Below are 26,334 nucleotides of genomic sequence, written 5' to 3' on the forward strand. Positions count from 1 at the left end.
GCCGACATGGCCGACCAAATCAGAACCCGGCCACTAGCAGAACTCCTCTGATTGGCTCCTTCAGATCTTCCAGGCGGGAACATGGCACCAGCCCCCCAATCCAACTCTTCAGAGGCGGCGCTACCGGTACCCGCCCCCGAAAGAGAAAAAGACGCCGGCCATCGCAGCTCGACGCTAACCTTCCCCCTGGCGTGCACACTGCCCTCACCGTCGGCGACCGCGAGCCCAGCAGCCGCGATCGCCGGCCCAAGACCCCGAACCCGAACCGGGTGGCCACCGCCGCGTTAAGTCCCAGCTCTGCGCCGCAGCCGCCCGAGGACCGGCTCCCGCCGTGAAGGACCCCGGCTCCCGCGCCCAACAGAAGAACCGGCGGAGGGAGCGGCGGAGGCGACAGTAAGGAAGATGGTGATAGCTACAGTTGTGGTCTTTGCCAGTTACTGAGCAGAACTGAAGGATATCTTGGCACAGGCAAGTGTCCAACTCTTGGGCTTGCAACAATCACCACCTACCATCGTGGCATATAGGAAAAGTATCCTAATACAGATAATACAGGTACTTAGGATATCTCAGAAGGATAATACAAAGATGAGCAAATGTTTCAACTTTAGTAGCGCTTTATAAATGTTAAGCAGTAGTAGTAGTAGAATTTACAAATTACAGATAATGGCTTAGTCAGTGGTGTGTGTGTCTTTAGCTACTATGGTAAGAGTTTTCTTTGATATGGATCCGATGCAAAACAACACACCTTTTAAGCAGGCTGGCCTATTTCTTTGATGACCAGAAAAGCTTCTAGCTCTGGAAAGAAAATCTATGCAGAATTAAAGCAAATCAATATGAAGAACCACTGTGGAATTTAAACTTGTACACAAGCAGGGGGATAAACCAATCATACGTGGACTACATTAAAGGTAATATGAAAACAATAATTAAACAAATAGCAGATAAAAACACATTTATTCATATATATTTTATGAATATAACTAGTATAAAAGGCCCGTTTCGGTAGGCAATGAAACGGGCGCTAGCAAGGTAATCCCCCCCCCCCCCCCGGCAGCGTCCCTCCTGTGTCCCCTGCCCCCCCTGCAGCCACCCATCTGGTCTCAGGACCCCCTCCCCACCAACCCTCCTCTCCCCCTGCAGCCACACATGTGCAGCGGCCCTCCTCTCTCCCCTGCCCCCCCTGTAGCCACCCATGTCCAGCAACCCTCCTCTCCCCTGCCCCCCTGCAGCCACCCATGTCCAACGACCATCCTCTCCTTTCCCCTTGCCCCCCCCCGTAGTCACCCATATCCAACGACCTACCTCTCTCCCCTGCCCCCCCTGTAGCCACCCATGTCCAGCGACCCTGCTCTCCCCCTGCCCCCCCTGCAGTGTCCCTTCTGTCTCCCCTGCAGCGACCCATCTGGTCTCAGGACCCCCTCCCCACCTCCCTCTTCCCTGCCCCCCCTACAGCCACCCATGTCCAGCGACCCTCTCCTCCCCCCTTGGTGCATCACCCAAGCCCCTACCCCCCCCGCTCAACAACCAAGCCCCTACCCCCCCCCCCTTGGTCATATCAACCCCTTCGCCACCCGCAGCCGCCAATACTAACGCTGTCCAACCGCTGCTGCGTCTCCTGTTGAGCAGCAGCAGCCGGTACAAAAAGAAAAAAAGCCCAAAAAAGATTTACAACCTGAAACGCGGCTCCGTAGACAGCCATCTGGCATTGGCTGTTGTCTCTGCAGCCGCTCCTCCGGGGTCTTCCTGCAGGGGCAGTGACGTGGAGGGGAGAGGAGGAGCGGCTGCAGAGACGACAGCCAATGCCAGATGGCTGTCTACGGAGCCGCGTTTCAGGTTGTAAATCTTTTTTTGGCTTTTTTCTTTTTGTACCGGCCGCTGCTGCTCCACAGGAGAAGCAGCAGCGGCTGGACAGCGTTAGTATTGGCGGCTGCGAGGGGGTTGATGTGCCCGAAAGGGGGGGGGGGTAGGGGCTTGGTTGTTGCGCAGGGGGAGGGGCTTGGTTGTTGCGCCGAGGGGAGGGGGCACTGAGAGCTGATTCGTAGGCAGGGGGAGGAGTAGGTCCCCTTTCCTTGGAATCAGCTGTCAGTGACGTCACTGACATCAGTGCGTTCTAAGCTGCCTAGCAGACCACCTCCGAGGAAGCCACGGTCCCAGGCACATTAGAACGTTGGAGGTGAGAATTATTATATAAGAAAACCTGACCATGTGGTGTTTTATCATTAAAACTACATCAGGGGTCCATACAAAACTTTTGTTAACCACACAGTGTATAAGCATATATAAATACAAAAGAAAAATTGGTCACATCCTTAAGACCAAGTCAGCTAGTGGGAGACTTGGGTGGGTGTAGATTTCATTGCTCCATTTAGATGATCAAGGAGGCAGTCAGATTTATTTCCTTGGTACATGGACTTGTTCAGAATTACCAGTAAATAAATTAATATGGAGAGAGAACATTAAAAAGAAAGGTCACATAATTTGTTTAAATTAGTAAACACTTTGTTCAAGGTTCCTGATGCTGGCAGTAAGGATGAAGGCCCATCTACTGCCAAATTAGCAGATTTTAAGAGAAAAACTAGTATTATTAGAGCCCAGTTGCTGGGCAATAAGCATAGCACCAGTGTTTATAATTTTGCAGAAGATAAGCTCTCATCAAAAAGAGTTGGGGTTATTAGGTGCTCCTGCTAATCAACTCAGATAAAATTTAGCCCATTACTCTATGCAATTTAGCTAAATTGACTAGCAAGTTTGGCAAGGGCTATTGTGAATTAGATCCTTCTCCTGCTGCTCTTTTTAAACATCTTTTGTCTGCTGGCCATTTTGGTTAAGTAACTTTTGAGAGGAATGTTAGAAAAGACGTCCAACTCAGATTATAAACGTCCATTTCTCATGTATTTTAGAACAGTACCATCTGGAAAAACCATCCAGACAGTTTTCAATCTTAACCTCCCACGTCTAGACCACATCCGATACAGCTTCCCTAGTAAGTCCTGACAGTGCCTTAATCTAACCCCACTCATAGTAACAAATATTAGCTGGCAATACAATTCAGTTAGAAAAATTTCACAGCAGAAATCAGAACAAGGACAATGAAATATGTAACTCCATATAATTATCTAGCTGTGATATAATGCATTTAAAATTATTCAGGGGCCCTTTCACTAAACCACGTAGGCACCTACGCACATCAATTTTGAACTACCACCCGGCTACCACATGGCCCGGGTAGTAATTTCATTTTTTTATGTGTGTCCACTAAGCTCACCAGAAATTTTCCAGTGCGTGGCGCTAACCAGGCGGTAATCGCCATTGTATGCGCGTAGGTCATTACCACCCGGTTAACGTGTGAGACCTTACCGCTAGGTCAATGGGTGGAGGTAAGGCCCAAAATGGACATGCATCAATTTTTTTTTTGCCGCGTGTCCATTTTTGGCCAAAAAAAAAAAAAAAAAGGACCTGCACGTGTCCAATACACGCGTCTACACCAGCACAGACCATTTTGCAGCGCACCTTAGTAAAAGGGCCCCTCAATCTGTATATGTGCAAGACGGTACATTTTGTGGGGCAGTTTGCTGGCAGTAGCTTTAGAGGGTGGTACAATTTGTGAGGTGCAAGTTTGCAGGATGGTGGGAGAGTTGCACTGTAGTAGCTTTTGAAGGTGGGACAATGTTGGATAGTGGAACAGTTGCAATTGATATTTTATGGGAGTGGGACACTTACTGGAGAGGGGTAGATTTTGGGGGTGGAGTAGTTTGTGAGGCAGTGGAAAAGCTGTGCATTTATTCTTTTGGTTTGGGGCAAATTTAGGAGAAGGATAGTTTTTAGGTGTTAAGGCAGCTGTAAAGTAGTTTTTAGGGGTAGGCGACAGTTTACAAGGTGGTAGTACAGTTGCTGGGGTAGATTTTGGAGGTTGTGGGGTAACTGTAGGGGTATATTTTGGGTATGCGGCAGTTAAAGTGATGCAGCATTAGCGTAGATAGCTTGTGAGGGCAGAAGCAGGTTGATGGAAAGTGAAAGTTGTAGGGGAAAGTTATGAGGGTGTTGGTAGTTTGTGGAATTTTGGGACAGTTGCAGGGGATATTTTTGGGGTGTGGTTGACTGTGAGAGGTTGGGGCAGTTTCAGGTGTTGATTTTTGGGGTTGACAGGGCAGTTTGTACAAGGCTATATATCTTTTTTTATTTGGGGGAGGAGGGGAAGAGTAGAAAATGGAGAGAGGTAGTTTGAAAGAAGAGACTTTCTAACTGCTATATTTTTCACCATAGTTAAGTTTCTATGTTCAGAGGCTGAATCCCTTCTCACTCAGAAATGCATCAGGCATTTTGTTTTGGAGGAGAGGGCATATTTCTCGGAGGAACTCAGTCCAATTTGACCTAATTTTCAAACTTGATGGGCCTTTTTACCAGTGTTTCCCACATGCCAAGTTTCATCCCATCCTGATAAGTTTTTGGAGAATTATTTTGACCATGGACAGACATTCTTAGCCCCTTTTCTATAATTCTAATTCTCTCTGTTGCATCAGAAAGAATAATAATAAAAAGAGAGAGAGAGAGAGACAGAAAAGAGAAGCAAGCTGCTAAGCATTAATCATTCTGCCTCCAAGTGTGAAACAAGATAGGAACACAGGAGGACAGAGATAACATGATATTTTCCAGTTTCAAATAACCAGCTAGTCAGTAAACCAGAGATTCTGACTACAAGGAAGTGTAACAGAGCTCACTGGAAAATATCAGAAAGCAAACTTAAGAAATAAGCATAACAAGAGAAAAGATTGTGACTGTAACCCTCTCACTGCACGGAACTGATTAGCAACAGCAACCTGCTGTTATAGTAGCAGCTTTCAAACTAGTCGCTCTGCTTACAATTTATTTTTGATTAGCTGTTATCCAATTTAAACGCCAATAGAGAACATGAGATGTTTTTCAGCAACTTTCCTCTTGCCACAAATATTTTTCCTTGACAGAGAAAAAAAAAAACTACCACTTGTTGCTTAATAACTACATGTTCAAACAGAACAGCTGAGGTGGTCCAGGAAAGAAGGAAACAACTGAAGACTCACAAACGGACTTTTATTGAAGAATAGCCCAAAATGACCCTACTTGGCCAAGTTTCGGTACTAGCCTTCATCAGGGGTCATAAGAGCCTTCAATATTAACCTGAAGGAGATTATATATGGATTTGTGATACTTTGGGCTAATACTGAAGACTGTGATGACCCCTGATGAAGGCTAGTGCTGAAACTTGGCCAAGTAGGGTCATTCTGGGCTATTCTTCAATAAACGTCTGTTTGTGAACCTTCAGTTGTTTCCTTCTTTCCAGGACCATCTCTGCTCTTCTCTTTGGACTTCCTTTCTATGTGTATGTTTTCTCCTTTTTCTTCTGGCTTAATAACTACATGCCAACATTGAGACAACCTGTATTACTGGAAAAACATCCCGTCTACAAATTACAGTACTAACTCAAACATTCTTAGACCTGAAAGGATTATACCATCTTGTATTTCCATGAAAAAACTCATTAATAAAAATGTTATATCTTAGTGTTAATTACAGCAAGAGCAATTCCCTAGAAATTTGTTATTGCTTTAATCATATATGGGTACAAATAGTTCTAACAGATAAGAGGAATTAGCATCCCAGCTTGTGGAGTCATATCCCAGGAAGTCTCCTGTTTGAGCTTCAAAAAAAATGGGAGAACTTTATATCAAAGAACATATATTGCATAAAAAAGTTCAATTCTCACCCTCTAGAATATCTTCATAAAGTGCATGTACTCCTTCAGGCACAATGACAGCTAATGCAGTCCCACAGAGCAGCCCGGCACCCAGAACGGTCACCAGCTTTAACCTGTCCTACATAGGGATAAAAACAAAATCATTCCTGGTTATTTGTTAACATCTATAAATGGAACCCAATCTTTGTTCACTTGCAGATTCTTTTTTTTTACAAATATATGTTATACATTGATGTTATAACAATGAACATTAAAGGGCCCTATTACAAAGCTGCATTAAGTGCTAACACACACCAAAACAGTTTAAAATGGCATACCATGGGACACACTCAGGCATCTTGCATCAACTGCCAAATCTGCCTGTACCAACTGCGTGGTAAAAGATTTTTTTTTTGAGGGGGCACGTGAGAATGTAGAGAGTATGCATTCCTGTACTAAACAATTAGCGCATCCACATTAGCGCGTGGTAACTGGTTAGCTCAGGATTACCGCACGAGCTCTTTCTTGCTACAAAATGCACTAAGTGCGACCATTAATACAAGAAGAAAGTTGGTCTATTGTAAGCCACTTTGAGCCCACATCCTGTGGGAAAAGGTGGGGTAAAAATGCAATAAATAAATAAAATAAATAAATTTTATACAGTTGCAGTAAAAATCACCTTAGTGTGCAGGAAAAAATCTACACAATGGTGCATTAAGGCCACTTTTTACCACAGCTTAGAAAAAGGACCCCTAAAAGTTAACACAACACATCCTCCTTTACTATTTCCCTAATCCAAAGATTGGAGAATCCAGGTATAAGGGCTCTAGAGGCAGCATTTGGTTTTGGCCAGTTAGATCCTAACGTAATTATCCTACAGAAAAGGACAGAAAAGAGGGCAGGGTTAAATGGTTATTTCTCTCAATGGAGGAGGGTGAACAGTGGAGTGCCGCAGGGATCAGTATTGGGACCAGTTCTATTTAACATATTTATAAATGATATGGAAATCGGAACGATGAGCGAGGTGATTAAATTTGCATATGATACAAAACTATACAAGGTTATTAAAACACGTGCAGACTGTGAAATATTGCAGGAAAACCTTAGGAAATTGGAAGACTGGACAACCAAATGGCAGATGAAATTTAATGTGGACAAATGCAAGGTGATGCACATTGGAAAGCATAATCTGAATCATAGTTACCTTATGCTAGGGTCCACCTTGGGGGGGCCAGCATTCAAGAAAAAGATCTAGGTGTCATTGTAGATAATATGCTGAAATCTTCTGCTCAAGTGTGTGGCAGCAGCCAAAAAAGCAAACAGGATGTTAGGAATTATTAGGAAAGGGATGGTGAATAAGACCAAAAATACTATAATGCCTCTGCATCGCTCCATGGTGTGACCGCACCTTGAGTACTGTGTTCAGTTCTGGTTGCCGTATCTCAAAAAAGATATAGCGATATTAGAGAAGGTTCAAAGAAGAGCGACCAACATGATAAAGGGGATGAAACTCCTCTCATATGAGGAAAGGCTAAAGAGGTTACGACTCTTCAGTTTGGAAGAGAAGGATGAGGGGAGATATGGCGGCCTCCAAGACTTCAGCAGAAGTCTTGCGAGTCCGCCATTGGAAGTCTCGGTGGCCATTTTGAACAGCTATCTGGCAGCGGGGGAGCGTCTCAGCGCCAGCAGCGGGCAGGCAGGACCGGGGATCTTTCCTGCCTGCCCCGAAGAATTGGTTACACAACCTGGGTGGATGAAGGAGGGGCAGGTGAGAGAGTAGGGTCGTTGGACATGGGTGGCTGGAGGAGGAGCAGGGGGAGAGTAGGGTCGTTGTTTGATGTGCCGCTCCCTGCCACTTGCTCCACATGTTTCCCTACTCCTCCCCCTGCCTGGGAATCAGCTGTGAGTGACGTCAGCCTGGGTGGCTGGAGGGGGGGGGGGGCAGGGGAGAGGAGCGTCGATGGACATGGGTGGCTGCAGGGGGGGGGCGGTGAGGGGGGTCCTGAGACCAGAGAGGTGGGGGTGGAAGGGGGGCCTCAGACCATAAAGGGAGGGGGAGGGGCACACACTCAGTCACTCTCTGTCTCTCACATACACTCTCTCTGACACACTCTCTATCACACTCTCCATCTCTCACACACACACTCTCTCTCTCTCAAACATACATTGCTAGCGCCCGTTTCATTTCTGACAGAAACGGGCCTTTTTTACTAATTTAACATAATTCTATTAGCATAGCAACTCTACTGTGCAAAGGATAATGTATTCTTGCCAAACTGAACTCTTATGTAAATAAGAACTTTAATCTAATTAGCCATTTCCTGCTACCTACTGCACTAGCTCAGCAAATCCTGGCTTTGAAACAAGAACTATGAATCTCTGTTCAGGGTTGCTCACTAATCACTTTTAAAATTAAAATAATCAATTAGCAGAAAATTCTTCATTGGGGTCTCACATTTTCAACATTAACTCTCCACTGACATTTTCAGACAAAATGTTTTGAATGTTTATTCTCCACAAAGCAGTTTCCTTATTGTAACCACAGGCACTACCAATTTAAAATAGAAACATGATGGCAGATAAGGGCCAAATGGCCCATCCAGTCTGCCCTTCCTCAGTAACCCTAACTCCTCCTTTCCCTGAGATCCTATGTGCTTGTCCCATGTTTTCTTAAATTCTAACATAGTAATCGTCTCCAAGACCTCCACCAGGAGCTATTCCACGCATCCACCACCCTTTGCGTGAAGGAGTATTTTCTTTGATTGCTCCTAAGACCTCTCATTCCAGAGTTTTCCTTCATTTGAAAAAGGCTCACCTGTATATTGATGTAACCGAGGTATTTAAATGTCTCCACCATATCCCCTCTCTCCCAGCGTATACTTGTTGAGGTTCACGAGTCTGTCCCTATATGTTTTATGACAGAGACCGTCTACCAATTTAGTAGCTGCCCTCTGGACTGACTCCATCCTGTTTATATCTTTCTGTAGGTGTGGTCTTCAGAATTGCACACAGTACTCTAAAAGGGGTCTCACCAGAGACTTACACAAGGGCACTATCACCTCTTTTTTCCTGCTGGTCATCCCTCTCCTTATGCACCCAAGCATCCTTCTGGCTTTGACTGTCGCCTTTTCTACCTGTTTGGCCACCTTAAGGTCATCAGACAAAATCACCCCCAAGTCCTGCTCTTCTTTGATACCCAGAATCACTTCATCCCCGATACTACACCATGCCCTTGGATTCTTGTGACCCAATTTCTTAGCATTAAATCTTAGTTGCCAATTATCGGACCATTCTTCAAGCTTAGCTAAATCTGTCATCCACACCCTCCTGGGTGTCTACTCTATTACAGAGTTTGGTATCATTCACAAAGAGACAAACCTTACCAGACAGCCTAGGTCTCATAAATATGTTTTCTTTGATTCTCTACAATTGTCTACCTTTGTTTCTACTAGGGGGACTAAGGAGGGTGGAGACAGGACTTTGTCCCCAATATCAGCAGCATTAGATACCCAATGAATGTCTATGTTCATGTTTATTAAAGGACTTGATGCCCCTTCGTTTCTGAGAACAGGTCATGGCGACTCACAATAAAATAAAAATGATATAAAATAGAAAAAGAACTCTATTGGGTACAGGAAAGGAAAAGAACGTAATAGTCTCCAGCTAAAGGGCTTTTTTTCTCAGCTGCTTTTTCTTTGATTAGATATTTTTCTTCTCTTTTTTTGTTCTTGGACCCTCCCTCCTTCCCCCCATAGAGATAACTTGAGTTTTGCTATTTTTTCTTTTTCTTGAGATTATTTATAAATTGGGTCGATATTCAAAGTGATTTAACCGGCCAGAAATGGCTCCTGGCTGGTTAAATCACCTGTTCGGGGCTAACAGGTCATTTCAGCATCACTTAACCAGTTGGTGCCACTGAAAATGTCCTGTTAACACAAATCTGGACAACTTGGGGGTGTTCCAGGGCCAGAATCAGCACTTAACTGGCCAGGGAAATTGTATAAACAGGACTGCATAAAAGTTGGTCCTATCCTTATTTGGTACCCCATAGCCAGTTAAGTGCTGAATATCACACTTAACCAGCTATAATTTTAGCCGGCACCACAAACTCGAAAATTCAAAGCTGAAGACAGGATATGACCCACATTGAATTTCTGGACATAACGCTGGGCACTGTCAGCTGAATATTGAACCTAATACTTTCAACTTATATAGAATAGTCACATTATATAAGCAAAATTAAATTAAATTGCAATTAAAAAAACGCTTGACATTGCAGCGTGTTCCAACCTCCCTGAGATTTCAACTGAACTAATACCGACCCGTTTCCCTACATGAGAGAAAAACAAACAAACATCAAACATTCTCAAATTATAGGAAACTAGTAAAAAAGGCCCGTTTCTGTAGGCAAGGAAACGGGCCTTAGGCAGGCAATTCCCCCTCCCCCCCCCCCGTGCTACGGCCCCCTCGAACCCCCCCTTCCGCGAACCTGTCGTTCCCCCCCCGGTGCCAGCGAAAACTGCCGCCACCGCCGCCGTTGTTGTGCTACCTTCCCTTCCCGTAGGTTCTTCAATCATCTTCTTAGAAAGTTTTTTTTTTTTTTTTATGTATAATCATTTTTATTAACAACATATACTGTAGTTCACATCACAGACCTCAATTAACATACTTCAGCATGTAACAGTCATGTTGCTTTTCCATTATCTGAGCCAACTATGAAACCCCAAACCTAAACAAATAACTCCCCCCTCCCCTCATCCCTCCCCCCCCTTTGTGAGTCAGTCAGATATTCAAAATATAGCTTCTCGCGCGTGATGGCATGGTCAGCCATAGAGGTTCCCATAGTTTCCGGAACACCTCTCCTTCCACGCTGTCCAGTGTTCGCACCCTGCATCTGTCGAGCTTCATTTGTTGAATCATCAGGGAGCGCCAAAGTGATACTGGTGGTCCCAGATCTGACCTCCAGGTTTTCAGAATTGTCAAGATTCCAAACAACATCGTCCACTTTACATATCCCTTAAACCCAGGTGGCGGTCTCTCTGTAAACTTGTAAATATAAAATAGAATCATAGGGTCACATACTAAAGAGCACCCCCACTGTGAGTGCAGAGTGTGTAGGATATCCCCCCAAAATTGCTGTACTCGAGGACAAAGCCAGAACATGTGGCCCAATGTGGCTGACCCACCCCCACATCTGTTACAGGTCCCATCACAAACTTCCGTTATACAAGCTACTCTCTTGGGTGCTAAATATGTCCTCAATAGGAATCTATATAATTTTTCACACTGTGGTATTGATAGGTGTTGTAGATGAATTTCCCTAATAAAGTTCTTACAATTCTCCAGAGTCAACGTACACCCTAGGTCCTTTGACCAGCTTGCAGCCAGCCGTGTATAGTCTATTTCTTGGGTAGTGTCTTTTAACTGCTGAAGATGAAACCGCAAAGGGACAGATTCCTGTGCCCTAAGCGAATAATTTTCTGTAAGGACATCTACCACATCCTCTGTGAGGTCAGACCATGTGAGAGAGGCCACATAGTGTTTTAGTTGTATATATGCAAAGTAGTGTGTGCCCAATATGCCAAACTCCTCCCTAAGATCAGTCAATGTTTTAAGTTGCCCTTCTTCATTAATTACCTGGGACAAATAAACCACCCCTCTAGTCCTCCATCTATCAAAGACACTGGCACCCAACCCTGGGGGAAACTCTGGATTATTACATATGGAGAGCAGCGGAGTGACTCTAGCGTTAAAATTGTGCCGTCTGCACATCCACCTCCAAGTTGCTCTAAGAGAGTGCAATAGGGGATGACGCTGGTATGCTGAGGGCGGTAGTCGGGTACCCATGTGAAGGAGGTAACTAAAATGTGTCCCAGGGAAAATTGTCGTCTCAGCCATTGTATTGGAAAACTCCATCGTTCCCCGAAACCAATCGTTAACATGCCTCATGGCACATGCGATCGAAAGGTACCTTAAACTCAAAAGCCCCATCCCACCCTGTTCCTTAGGGGTACAAATTACTGATAGGGGCAATCTAGGACGTTTTCCCCGCCAGAGAAATCTTTGCAACATCCCATTTAATATCCTTTCTTCTTTCCCCTTTAAGAACAGCGAAAGCTGCTGGAAAAGATATAACCACCTCGGGGCCATTAGCATGTTAAAGAGTGCAATCCTCCCCCACAGAGAGAGCGGGAGAGCCTGCCACAATGTCAATTTTAATTTCATCTTTTCCATCATTGGGCCCATATTAAGTTTGTAGAGAGTCGACAGATCTCGCGGAATTATTATCCCCAAGTATTTTAGCTTTATGTCTGCCCATCGTAATGGGAAGCTCCCCCGCCACGTGCGCTGCAACCCTTCATCTAAAGCAAGCGCGCATGACTTCTGAAGGTTCAACGAAAACCCCGAAAGGGCCCCATATCTCCTCACCACTTCCAAGGCACGCTGCAAAGACGCCTGTGGCTCACGTAAGACCAGCAAAATGTCGTCCGCATAAGCCAGCGTTTTCACTTCCTCACCAGCAATGTCCACCCCCTTAATGTCAGCAGTGCCATTCAATGTCCGTATCAAAGCTTCCAATGACAGATCAAACAGAAAGGGTGACAAGGGGCACCCCTGCCTTGTTCCCCTACATACCGGGAACCACTCAGATCTCTCTCCATTTGCTATCACCTGCGCCCCTAGTCCTTCATATAGGGTTCTTATCGGGCGAATGAATCCTTCTGGGAACCCCATCCACTCCAGCACCCTGAACAGAAAACTCCAGTCCACGTGATCAAAGGCCTTCGCTGCATCTAAGCTCACTAGCATGCCAGAATCCCCCTGACCACTGCAACGGGCCATAGCCAAGAAGACTCTCCTTACATGTCGGACCGAGTGGCGCTTAGGGATGAACCCCACCTGCGCTGGGCTTATTAGCTCTGAGATATTCGCTGCTAACCTATTGGCCAATATCTTTGCTAATATTTTAACGTCTACGTTAATCAAAGAAATAGGACGATAGGAGTCTGGGTCCAGCGCCTCCTTACCCTGTTTGAGTATAAGTGTAATCAATGCCGTGTTTTCATGCCGTGGGAGCCTCCCCTCATCCATCACCGCCTGATAGTATTCCATCAAGGGTGCCATTACGGGCAGCTGTAGGGCTTTGTAAAATTCCCCTGAGAATCCATCTATTCCCGGGGCCGACCCCAACTTAAGACTGCGGACAGCACTTTGAAGTTCTTTTATTTGGAGGGGCTGTCCCAAGGTAACACGAGTCCCGTCATCCAACCTGGGCAACCCTGAATCAGACAGGAACCTATCCACATCTACCATGGAGGCCGCGCCCTCTGCCGTGTATAAGTTTTTAAAATAGTCTTGCAACAATCTCAATATCTCCTTGGTTTTGGTTTGAATGTTCCCCTGTGGGTCCCTCAGTGCGGTGATGGTACGATTCCCCATCGGGGGGCTAACCATCCTGGCCAGCAAACCTCCCTGCCTATCTCCGTATTTATGCAACCTAAATTTATGTTTGAATCTGTTTATTGAGCAACTTAGAACTTGTACATAATCACAAATCAAACCACATAGATATTATATCTAACACAGAACAGTGTTCTCGTGCATTTTACATTTTATGTCCCAACCCCCCACCCTTTCCATGCCCTCAGATACCTTTAACAGACATGTTTCTTATAACTCTTCAACATTGCCAGCATTCAACTAATCGATTTCTCCCATAGGACCCAAATACCGGCGTCCCAGTGTCTAACCTCTTAATATCCACTATACAACAAGCTTCTTAATGGCAGAAACTAATATGCCATTCATTATGCAAAGCTGCCCAGGGTCTACACTCTTATGACCCTTCGGCTGCAAGTCGCCTCTGTGGTGTTTGCTCTGGCACCTGAGCGGTCAGCATATGAACCCTTAAACCCTCCCCGCCCACCTTCCCCTCCCTTCCTGACCCTTCAATAAGTTCTGAGCTTAATGCAAGTAGTCTCTCAATGTGGTGTGGTCCTCATTCTATACCCATCTGACACAGCGAGATTCATCCTACCCCTCTCTCATAATGATCTAAGTGTAGTCAAAAATTCAATATGAAGCTTCTCCCCCGTGAGGGCAAAGTCAGCCATAGAGGTTCCCATTGCATTCGAAATTGCTGCCCAGGTACACTATCCCATGATTTAACCTGGCATCTATCTGTTCTCATTTGAGCAATCATCTGAGCTCTCCAAAATGTTAGAGAGGGTCCCGTTTCTGATGTCCAGAATTTTAGAATGGATGTAAGCCCAAAATAAACAGCCATTTGTATATATCTTTTAAATCCTGCTGGCGGCGTAGACGTGTAGGTATTTTTGAAAAAGATTATTAAGGGGTCTTTCAACATTGTACATCCCCACTGACTGTCTATCGCCTGCAAGAGCCCTCCCCAAAACTGTTGCACTCGTGCACAGCGCCAAAACATATGACCCAAAGAGGCACTGGCGATTCCACATTTGGGGCAAGAACCATCACAGTTCGCTATCATCTTAGAAGCTCTCCTGGGGGGTATATACATTCGTAACAGGATTTTATACATACGTTCCCTCTGTGGAATCGAGATCCTCATAGAGTATAACTGTTTTATAAGAGATTTACATAAATCTTCTGTCACCTCACAATTCAAGTCCTCCCTCCAGCTACGGACCAAGCGTGCATAATCTATCTCAGATGATGTCTCTCTCAATTGCTGAAGATGAAACCGGAGTGGCACAGACATCTGCGCCCCCAAGGAATACATTTCTGCTAGCACTTCTTGGACGTCTTCAGTTAGGTCCGCCCAGCAGAGGGAGGAAATGTAATGATGTAATTGAAAATACGCAAAATGATGACTTGTCTCCTCCCCCAATACCTTCGTTAATTCTGAAAGGGCCTTTAACTTCCCCTCCTCCGTGAGCACATGAGATAAGTATATTAACCCCTTCCTTGCCCAGCGTAGGAACACTCCTCCCCCCTGACCTGGCGGGAAGGCTGGATTATCACAAATGGCCAACCATGGCGTGCTCTTACCCGAAAACTGGTGTCTTCTACAAATCCATCTCCAAGTAGCTCTCATAGCTGGTAACAGAGGATGGTGTGCTAGTGCGTGTGGAGGCATCCCTTTCCCCCCATGCAAGAGACTACTAAAATGCCACCCCGGGAACCACCTTACCTCCGCCTGTGTCACTGAAAATTCAGAGGTACCCCGGAACCAGTCATTAATGTGCCGCATTTCACATGCCACCGATAAGGTCTTTAAACTGGTCAGGCCCATCCCACCGCAATCCCTAGGCGATGTAAGAGTGGACATCGGGAGCCTAGGCCTTTTCCCCCGCCAAAGATATCGTTGAAGAAGGCGATTCACTCTCTTTTCATCTGTTCCCTTCAAACATATTGGTAACTGTTGGAATAAATATAGCCACTTGGGGGCAATCAACATGTTAAAAAGCGCTATTCGCCCCCACAATGATAGTGGCAGTCCCTCCCAAAGTGTCAGTTTCCGCTTTGTCATCTCAATCATCGGTTTAACATTGCCTGAGTAAAGCCGTTTTAAATCTCTGGGGAGAAGGACACCTAAATATTTCAATTCTCTATCCACCCATCGCAGAGGGAATTCCCCCCTCCACTCAAGTTGTACTGTCTCGTCTAGGGCCATTGCACAAGACTTTTGTAAATTTAAGGAGAAGCCGGAGATCCTGCCAAAGTCTTTTATTTTAGACAGAGCCTTCCGCAAGGAAACCTGCGGATTCGACAACATCATTACAATGTCATCCGCATATGCCAGCGTTTTAACTATTTCAGAGCCAATGTCCACCCCCACCACCTCCACGGAGCTGTTCAATACTCTGATTAAGGGCTCTAGAAAAAGGTCAAACAATATAGGGGACAAGGGGCACCCCTGTCTAGTTCCCCTGCATATGGGAAACCAGTCCGATCTACCCCCATTTACTGCAATGTGTGCTCCTATTCCAGTGTATAATGTCTTTATGGCCTTCCAAAACCCTTCCGGCACTTCCATCCACTGCAGTAAGTAAAAAAGATATTCCCACCCCACATTATCGAAAGCCTTAGAGGCGTCCAAACTGGCCAACACTGCTGGATTCCCCCCAGAGACACTCTTGGCCATTGCCAATAAAATTCTGCGAACGTGTAGCACCGAGTGTCTCTTCGGGACAAACCCCACCTGCGCTGTACTCACCACTCCTGGGAGATAACCAATCAATCTATTCGCCATCATTTTGGATAAAAGCTTAATGTCCACATTTATCAGTGAGATGGGCCGGTACGATTCAGGATCTTCTGATGGTTTACCCGGTTTAAGGAGCATAACTATTAGGGCTGTGTTTTCGTGTGGCGGGAACGTTCCAGAGTCAAGCACTGCATTATAATACTCCAACAAAGACCTCAACACTGGAAGCTGCATAGTTTTATAAAATTCTCCCGAAAAGCCATCAATCCCGGGGGAAGAATTTAATTTCAACCCCTTTATTGCCGTCTGCAATTCCTTAGGTTGGAAGGGGCCAGCAAAAACTTCTTGAGCCTCCGGAGTGAACTTTCCCATCCCTGCCCTTTCCAGAAAAGCCACCACCTCTTCTTTATTCGGAGGGCTCCTGGTCGCGTACAAATCCTGAAAATATTCTTTAAATATCCGCAAAATTCCCTCTGTGCGATTTGTTACTCGCCCCTTTGCATCTTTTAGAGCTCCTATTGTCCCATTACCCTTCCACGATTTTACCATACGGGCCAGGAGTCCTCCCTGGCGGTCTCCATGCCTGAAGTACCTATACCTCTGAAAAACCATCTGTCTTTTGGTCTGTTCATGCATCAATGAATTGAGAGTTATCTGCAAGGACAGATAGTTTTCTTTATTAACCCGAGAAGGGGCTTCTAATAATGCACGCTTGGCCCGTCGCAACCGCCCAGTTAGATTTATAATGTTAGCCGCAACTTTTTTACGTCTCGTGGCTGTGTACTGGATAATGTCCCCTCTCAGAACTGCCTTTGCTGTACACCAAAACAGCCCTGGATCCTCCCTGTGCTGCTCATTGTGAAGGGAGAACTCCTCCCACTTCCCCTGCAAATACTTAAGAAACTCCTGGTCTTTGACTAAATAATTTGGGAATCGCCAGCGCCTTATGTAATGACTGTCCCCTGGAGCCTCCAGCGCTACCCATATCGGCGCATGATCCGAGATCACCACCTGTTCTATCTGTGCCTCCGAGATCTCTGAGAAAAGACTGGCTGAGACAAACACGTGGTCTAAACGTGCCCAAGAGCCATGTGCCCTTGATCTATGGGTAAAATCCCTCTCTTCCGGATGCAGTGACCTCCAAGTGTCAATTACCCCTAAGGATGTGACAAAAGTCAACAAAGTCCCTACCCCCCCTGCATTCAAAGTCCCTTGTGCTCTACTCCCCGTGCTATCCAGGGCAGGGTCCAACAAAGCATTCATATCACCCGCAATTATGAAAGTCTTTCCTTGAAATGGTATTAGGTTTTTGAGAAGGTTAGGGAAGAACCCCGGCTCCCATGGAGTGGGTCCATAAAGAGATAGCAAATATACCTCCCTACCCTGTAAACAGAGCTTCACCAGCAGGTATCTTCCCCCATCATCAGCCATGACCCTCTCAACTGAACAAACCAAGGACTTCCTAACCAGTATTGCCACTCCCCCTCTGCGCGCTCCTGAAGAGGCCCATTCTATCTGCCCCACCCACGACCTCTCCAACTTTTTATGTTCCTCATCAGATAGTCTAGTTTCTTGAAGACAGGCGATGTCTGCCTGCAACCGGTTCAAATGTGCCAGAATTTTCTTTCGCTTTATCGGGGAGGAGATCCCCCCCACATTCCAGGATATTATCTTACATGAGGAAGAGACAATTGTCTAACAGCCCACCTATGAATCATGTTTATGTATATACTTCGAGTCCGGGAGCCCAGCCCTCCCCCCAGCCTCTTGAATCTTAAACCACCGCCATGCCAGCACCTTAACTTTCCCACTTGCATACATTTATAGCCTAGATACATTGCATTGCTCCCCGCTCCCTCCCTACCCGTCCTACCCGCCCCTCTCTGACCCAAGTCTTCCCTCCCCCCCCATCCCATCTTATCCATCTTCCCCCCCCTCTCACCCTTTGCCCTTGCCCCTTATAACAAACCCGTACTTGTGATGAGCCTATACCCATCCCAGAAATCACATACATGCTAGGACCCCCGCTCCCCCCCTTTACTTTCAACATCAGCAAAACATCATCTGTTACTTAACACATCATCAGTAAACATGACCTCATTTTGAACTTTACAAGATCAGTAAATCAGCTCTTCTCTTCCACGATCACCAGCTTTACATCTGATTTCTAACCCCAGCTTGTCCTCAGGTGGTCTCCCTCTTTTCCCCAATGTCCTGATTCACAAACTCTGAGGCCATTGCCACAGAGTCAAAAGTATTCCATTTGCCATCTCGCTGTATTTTCAGGACTGCCGGGTAGCTCAGCATAAAACGAATCTTCTTGTCTGCCAACTTAGAACATAAAGGGTGAAACCGCTTTCTGCGTTCCTGAACTCCGGCCGAATAGTCCGGGAAAATCAGAATCCTGTTGTCATCATATTTCAAAGTCTCTCGCTTCGCTTTATAGCCTCTTAGGATTTCCTCCTTATGTAAATAGTTATGTATTTTCACAATAGCCACTCGGGGCCTGGTCTTGTCAGCTTGTAATCTGCCGATCCTGTGTGCCCGCTCAAGGCACAGTGCCCCGTTGCTGTCTGACAAAGCGAATTCTTGCTTCAGCCACGCTTCCAGTATCGGTCCCAGATTTCTTTCTGCAACAGATTCAGGAAAGCCCACTATCCGTAAGTTAGAACGACGGGCTCTGTTTTCCAATTCTTCAATCTTGTCATTTTGTTGCTGTAATTGAAGCGCCATATCTTTCAGCTTTGGTTCGGCGGTATTCCATGCGTCTTCTGCAACAGACACGCGGTTTTCCACTTCCAGCGTGCGCTTTGTTAATTCCGCTATTACAGCGTCCCACTTGCTCATTTTGTCCGCTAATGCCTCAAATCGCGGTTCCAAAGCCAAACCCACTGCCTTGGCTATTTGGGCTACTTGTTGTTCCGTGAACTCAGTATTTGGACCCGCTATTGCAGTCGCCATTTTGGGTTCCGCGTCAGGCGTCGCGGTTCTCCCTTTTTCAATTTTAGAGTTCTTTCTTGCAGTTCCTGCCGGCATCGAGACCAAGAACTGGTCCATCCACTATTTGTACGCTGATTTCGAGCGTCTCCCCGCTGCTCAGCGAGATCCAATTCCCGTTAAATTGAGAGGAAAGAGCGGGGGCCCCGGAGCACAACTATTTCACAGCCGTTGCTCTCACTGCATCACGTGATCTCCCCGCAACCTAAATTTATAATAAGTAAAATTTTTTTTGTGTTTGTTCTTGTATTAAGGAATTTATGGTTACTTGTAGCGTTTCGTAGTTGTCCCTGTGTGTCTGTGAGGGGGAAGCAATAAGTGCACGCTTGACATCTCTCAATTGTGCTGTCAGGTTAATGATGCTAGTGGCCACCTTTTTCTTCCTGGCCGCCATATATGAAATCACTTCTCCCCTCATCACTACTTTTGCCGTACACCAATACAAGACTGGGTCTTCCCTATGCTGCTGGTTGTGGTGAGCGTACTCCTCCCATTTATTATGTAAAAAACTAGTAAAATCCACATCCTTCACCATATAGCCCGGGAACCTCCAATGTTTCGTTATGGGGCCTCCCCCCCCCAAGTTCTAGATTAATCATCATCGGAGCATGATCAGAGATTATAATCTGCTCTATAGAGGCCTTCACAGTACACGGAAACAGAGGCGCTGACACGAAAATGTAATCTAAGCGTGCCCACGTCCCATGTGCTCGGGATCTATGTGTAAAGTCTTTACCCTCTGGGTGTAGAGCTCTCCATGTATCTATCAACCCAAGAGATGACACAAGAGAGGATAGCAAGTCCTTCCCTCTATTATTATCAGCCCTCATGTTCCTCCTCCCCGTACAGTCCACCTCACTGTCCATAAGTGCATTCATATCTCCTGCTAGGATTATCTCTTGATCTCTAAACGGGAGGAGAGCCCGCATCAGTTCAGGGAAAAAATCTGGTGTTTGGGGAGTGGGAGCATAGACTGACAGTAAGTACAGATCTCTACCCTGAATGTTCAACTTTACCATCAAGTAGCGCCCCTCCTCATCTTTAAACACAATTTCAGATGAATACACCAAGTGCTTGCGGTATAAAATCGCTACCCCCCCTTTCCTGCAACCCGAGGACACATAATCTACTTGTCCCACCCACATCTTCTTGAGCTTTTCGTGTTCTACAGCGGACAGTCTGGTCTCCTGTAGGCATACTATATCCGCATCAAGCCGCTTTAAGTGTGTAAGGACCTTCTTACGTTTTATGGGAGAGGAGATCCCCCCCACATTCCAAGTTATCAATCTATAGGAAACAATCCCTTATAAGTATGTAATCAGTCATAGATGTCACACTAACCGACTTAACGGGTCTGGGAGCCCAGCCCCTCCCCCACACCCTGGTGTCAACAGAGGCCTTAAGCTTTTTAAGCAAGCCTTGCCGCATGCCATGCCCTTTAAGAGTGTTGTGGTCTGACTCACAAAGTACCTCTATCCCTTTCCTAAACCCAACTCCCGCAACCCCCCCCTTCCCCCCTCCCTGTCCCAAACATCCCATTGCCCTTGGCGATGACTTTACATACATCGCTGAGATTCACTCTAATGCAAAGGGTCCCCTCCCCTCTTAAAGTGTCCACACATCCCGTGCTTCTATTTGTGCAGTATACCTCAGAAACAAAATAACAGTGAAATGTGTAAACAGAGTAATTCCCTTTTCGGGCACAGTCTCGAGACAGTCCAGGTTTTTCACCCGCATACAATTACCACATTTTGTCCTCTTTCGCACCTAGGCTCAGTCAAGTTCCACTTTGAAGGTCTCGCTGTTGTTTATTAATAAATTCCATCGCCGCCTTATCAGAATCAAAATTATTCCACTTGCCATCTTGGTAAATCTTTAAGGTTGCAGGAAAGGCTAATGTGAAGCGGATCTTTTTCTCCACTAACTTCGAGCACACCGGGTGGAAGCGGCGCCTTTTTTCTTGAACGCCCACTGGGTAATCCGGGAAAATCAATATCGGTGTTCCATTATATCTTAAGGAGTCTCTTTTAGCTTTGTATCCCTGCATTATTTCCTCTTTATGTATATAGTTGTGAATTTTCACAATTACCACTCTTGGTTTCAGCGACTCTTTTTGGAATCTGCCCAAGCGATGTGCTCTTTCGATGCAAAAGGCCCCGCGACTGTCTGATAGCGCAAATTCCTGTTGCAACCATGTTTCAAGCAGGGCCCCCAAATTCTTGTCTGGGGTTGTCTCTGGTATCCCCACCAGCCTTATATTGGAGCGGCGGGCCCTACTCTCTAGATCCTCGAGTTTTTTCGCCTTGTGCTCGTATTTTGTCCTCCAGCGCTTTCAGCGCCGGCCTGTTCTGATTCCACGTGTCCTCCACCTCTGACACGCGGTTTTCTAGCTCTGTTGTCCGCCTCACCGTTTCAGCAATCCGCGTCTCCATCTGACCCAGCTGTCCCGCGAGGGACTCGAAACGGGGCTCCAGAGCCGCCTCCACAGCTTTAGTGATTTGGGCCAGCTGCCTCGTTGAGAACTCCGGTTGCGTTTCGATCGAGGTGTCCGCCATCTTGGATACCGCTGGAGCCGGTGGCGACTTTCCTTTCTCTCCTTTTACACTTCTCTTTGCGGATCCGGGCGGCATCGGCACCAGGTAAGCTTCCATACACTGCTTATGCACTCGATCACCGTGTTAGTAGTGCCCCAAGGGAGATTCCAAGCCGTTTAATCCGTGTTTATGGGGAGGGGACCCCGGAGCACAGCCACCAAGCTGCCATTGCTCTCAGTGCATCACGTGATCTCCTATCCTTCTTAGAAAGTTTAACTCTGTGTGTCTGACGTCAGAAACACGGAGTTAAACTTTCTAAGAAGATGATTGAAGAACCTATGGGAAGGGAAGGTAGCACAACAACGGCGGTGGCGGCAGTTTTCGGCGTTCCGGGGGGGGGAGGATCGACAGGTTCACGGGAGGGGTGGGTTTCGAGGGGGCCATAGCGCGCGCGGGGGGGGGGGGTGACAGCTGATTCCGAGCGTGTTTCCCTACTCCTCCCCTTGCCTTGGAATCAGCTGTGTTGACGTCAGTGAAGTCCGTGCGTGTCTGCCTCGCAGACCACGTGCAGCCAGGGAGCCACGGTCCCAAGCATAGAACGTTGGAGGTGAGAATTATTATATAGGAAGCCATTCCGAGTCAAACCAAAAACCATCAAATGCAGTATCCTGTCTCCATCAGTGGCCAACCCAGGTCACAAATATCCAGTGAATCCCAACAAGTAGATCCAACTTCTCATAACTCATTTCAAGGGATGTGCAATGGCTTTCCCAAATCTACCTGGTTAAATGTTTTTGGGACTTTATCTAACCTCTTCTGAACTCAACTGTGTTCATCACCTTGGCCACACCCCTTTTGGCAACGGATTTCACAGTTTAATCATGTGCTGTGAATTTTGTCTGCTGGTTGTTAGTTTTATGGAGTGTCCTTATGTTAGCATTGATTAAAAACTGTTTCCTATATAACTGTTCCACCCCACTCAGGATTTTTTATCTTCTACCATAACCCCTTCTCAGTTGTCTCTATCCCCAGCTGAAGAGCCCTAAATTGTTTGCCCTTCTTCCGTAAGGAGGGTGTTCATCCACTTTACCATTTTTGTTCCTCTCTCTAAACCTTGTCTTATATTCTGTTATATTCCTTAGGAGAAGTGCAATAAGATCTGCACAATATCCAAGGTGCCATCACATTAGAGACCAGAGGCATTCTGTTATTCTCAGTTTTGTTCTGTTTCTTTTTTTTAATAACCCTAAGCAAGTAACTAAACTTGCTAGTCTCTCACACACACAAGAAGTGGCATGGGCTGCACATACTGCAGCAGGACATTTATCCACTTCTACCCTAACTGAGATAATATTTAACCATCTCTCCGACCTCATGTGTACCTTTCTTTAAATTAGTCACCTTATTTTTAAACTCCTTTTACTCTCTTACCTATCTATATGTTCCATCTTTGTTGATTAAAATGTTCTATTATGTATTGTGTTGACATTGTAAGTAGTATACTAGTATATTTGAATATTTTTACTGCTGTAATTGTCTATTGCTCATGTTTGATTTATTCTTATTGTACATTGCCTTGAGTGAATTCCTTCAAAAAGGTGGTAAATAAAGCCTAATAAAATAAACAAACTACTTTCTCTTCTTTCTTCTCTCCACCATTCTAGGTGCCCATACACATACTCCCATCTCCCATTACCTCCATCACACAACTCTCTATTCCCTCTATTAACCCTAGACTTCCAACCAGGGGAGGACACATCAGAGTCACCAATGGACTTTCCCAGTAACAGTTCACAGAAGAATGTATATCGTTAAAGTTGTGGGGAAATACATTTTCAAGTGAACGCTGCTATTACTTCTAAAGCAAAGCTGTGGTTGGTCTTAATGTTTGATTCATTTGACTGATCTTGTGAACCTTCCAAAAAACAAAAAACCCAAAGAAACCCAGATATGGCAACAATCATGCAGAAACATAACATATAATACAATTAAAAAATACAGAGGTAGAAGAAAATACATATAGCTTAGGGAAAACAATACAATATAATACTCTTAAGGGAAGGACACTAGGCAGAAGAAGAGGTGAGAAACAACCTACCCACTGAGAAGAAACCTTGGGCAACAGATCACTTCAGAAAGGAAATGCTTCAGAAAATAAACACAGGCTTTTATGCCTGTCTTGGATTTGACATAGGAAGTTTGTGGCCTAAACTCATCCAGGAGCTTATTTCATAACAAAGGAGCTGCACATACAAAAGGTAGTTTTACGTGTTCTCTAAACCTATGCATGTAGGAAAATAGAAGCTTGTTTGACTCCCCTTAAATCAGAAGCCACCTAGTTTTCCCGAAAGAAACTTCTATGGCCCTTGTTCCATTAATCCCTAGAAACTCTGTTATCATTCTTGGAATTCAGATTGACCTTCTCTCTCTGATCTGGGCTGTAGTTATCTTCCCTTTTAGCCCTGAGGGAAGTCTCATCTTAGACACTTGCTATCAGAAAAAAGTGTCTCAAGCTTCTAATTCAAGTACTTATTAACTTGTGGCAGTTTAATATATTTATTTGGATTTAGCTCGCATCTTTTCAGTGGTAACTCAAGGTGCAAGTTACTTAATTCACCACCCATGTTTGCTTTAATCATTCCCTCAATAAATTAATCCCTAATCCCTATTTGTTCTGTTTGTTTTGAACAGATTGTAAACGCTGGTGCGCAGGGACTGCCTCATATGTGTTTTGTTTACAGTGCAGCATACACCTAGTAGTTCTTGAGCTATCAGACTTTGCATTTATCTTGGCTGGCTAACTAGCCCCACTCCCCCCCGCCCTGTCTCCTCACATGCTCCCGGGCCTCAACCAATTCAAATGCCACATTGAGGCCAAGGGAACTACAATGATGGCCTTCCCTAAATATATCTTTGTCTTAACTTCATTTGGTAAGTGTTGCTAAGGTCATCTTTGTTGTGGCTAACCTGAAATCCTAATTGCCAGGGATGAAAAACAAAAGTCCAATTAACTACTTTTCAACAACCTATGAGATAAAAGCAAATTTGAAACTGATAAATAGTGAATCACAATTAACAGGTCATTACTGGATTTCTGTAGTAGGGGATGAAACCTTGCTTCTTTCCTATGATCTGGGAAGAATCCCATCATTAAGCTCTTGTTCACCAACAGACCTAGCTGAGAAATGTTTTTGGTTTTTTTTTACTAATCAAGGTGGCATATTAACTGGAGAAGTGCAATTATTGAAAGAACAGACTTCTGAATACCTACCAAAGAAAAGTTTTAAAGGCCTTCCACAAGCTTGAAAAGACTCTTCCTTTCACTAAGCCACAATAAAAAGTGGTTTGTGGTAGTGTCGGTGCAGGTTTTGGGCACGTGCAGAAATATTTTTCAGTGCACGTACAAAAAATGCCTCTTTTTGCCGAAAATGGATGTGCGGTAAAATTGAAATTGCTGTGCATCCATTTTGGGTGTCTGACCTTACCGCCAGCCATAGACCTAATGGTAAAGAATCTGCGCAGTAATGACCTACGCGCATCAGATGCATGTAGCGGACATACGCCAAAAATGAAATTACCGCAAGAGTTACGTGGTAGTCGGGCAGTAAGTTCATTTTGTCGCACGTTGGGCACGTGTAGATGCTTACGCGGCTTAGTAAAAGGGGCCCTCAGCTTGCTAAGTCATGGGAGAACTGACTAACATCATGCACTCCAATAAACGGTACAGCCACTAGCTGGCTCTAGTAGTAATTTATGCCTTTACTTTTGTCAAAGATAATGGTAGAGATGGAGAGAAAGCAGTGAGGTCCCTCGCTGGCTCTAAGGTTAAGGCCTCTGACAACTCATCTTATACAATGGAAGAAAACTGCAGTAATTTGCTTTTGCAAAGTAATGACCTCCCTCAAGAAATGGCTGTTTAAACTATCCAGTGAAAAGGATAAAGGTAAAGAAAGCCTATTCACCAAAGACATTAACAGCCTAGCTACCAACTGAAATAATCTGGTCTGATTCTCAGAGGAATTAATCAAATTGGAGAAGTATCTACACTTAATGCATCAAACACCTTCTTTAAAACAGTCAAATTAGCTATAGTCTTTTCCCCTGTGCTCTCTATACATCTGGAGTGTGTGTATTTCAGGCAGACAAAAGCCTCAAGTGATACCAGGGGTTGTGCCATTTTGGTGCTATTACTTCCTGATGGGTCCCTTCTTATCCCGAGTGTGACTTAACATGGTTGAACTTCTAGGGGAAGACTAAAGAGATCTTGTGATTATTTTGTTTAAAGTTTAGAAGTTGGTTTCAAATAGAAGTTTCAGAAACACCAGGTGAAACAAGCATTTAAATTAAAATTCAAGTCACTACTATTTTAGTCATTACTACAATATACAATTGCCATAATGAAGAAAGAAAACAGAACTCATACACTAAACATGCAAATTACAACAAAGTCAAAACACATGACTAATTTCTGAATGAAGAAAATGGAAACCCAAAACGGCAGAAGCTTCCTCTGGTACCATGCTTCAAGACATTTGCAGCTCCTTCTTTGCTGAGAATCCCAGTTTCTATTGACAGCTGTCATTTTTCAACAGTCACTTTATTATCCATTGCTTCAACTACTCATTAAGAACCAGATGCACTAAACCATTATTTTCCGTTTTTGTTTGGGCTTACTTTAAAATAGAACATCAATGTGAAAAGTTTAAAAGGCACCTGTTTTATAAAAGGTATCATGTGCGTCTATGTGTCATTAAAAAATAGACTCCCAAATCTCACCCCAATAGCGTACAAATGCCAACAAATTTACACCAGCTCCACATCCATTCAAACGATGCTCCGCGAAACACAAATTGGCAAAACGCTTTCCGTGTGTACACTATACACATCTATGCTGCCATACAATT

At 45.1% G+C, this 26,334-nt stretch overlaps 1 protein-coding gene across 1 annotated transcript in view; it reads right to left on the bottom strand.

Moving 5' to 3' along the window:
* The window catches only part of SLC39A9 (solute carrier family 39 member 9), a 111,798-nt gene that overhangs the window by 84,771 nt on the left and 693 nt on the right, over window positions 1–26,334 (bottom strand). The window contains exon 2 of the mRNA XM_030213750.1: window positions 5,741–5,849. Within this exon, the coding sequence (XP_030069610.1) occupies window positions 5,741–5,849 (109 nt within the window). The remainder of the gene's footprint in view (window positions 1–5,740; window positions 5,850–26,334) is intronic.

The sequence above is a fragment of the Microcaecilia unicolor genome, chromosome 9 (assembly GCF_901765095.1).
Source record: "Microcaecilia unicolor chromosome 9, aMicUni1.1, whole genome shotgun sequence".
NCBI lineage: Eukaryota > Metazoa > Chordata > Amphibia > Gymnophiona > Siphonopidae > Microcaecilia > Microcaecilia unicolor.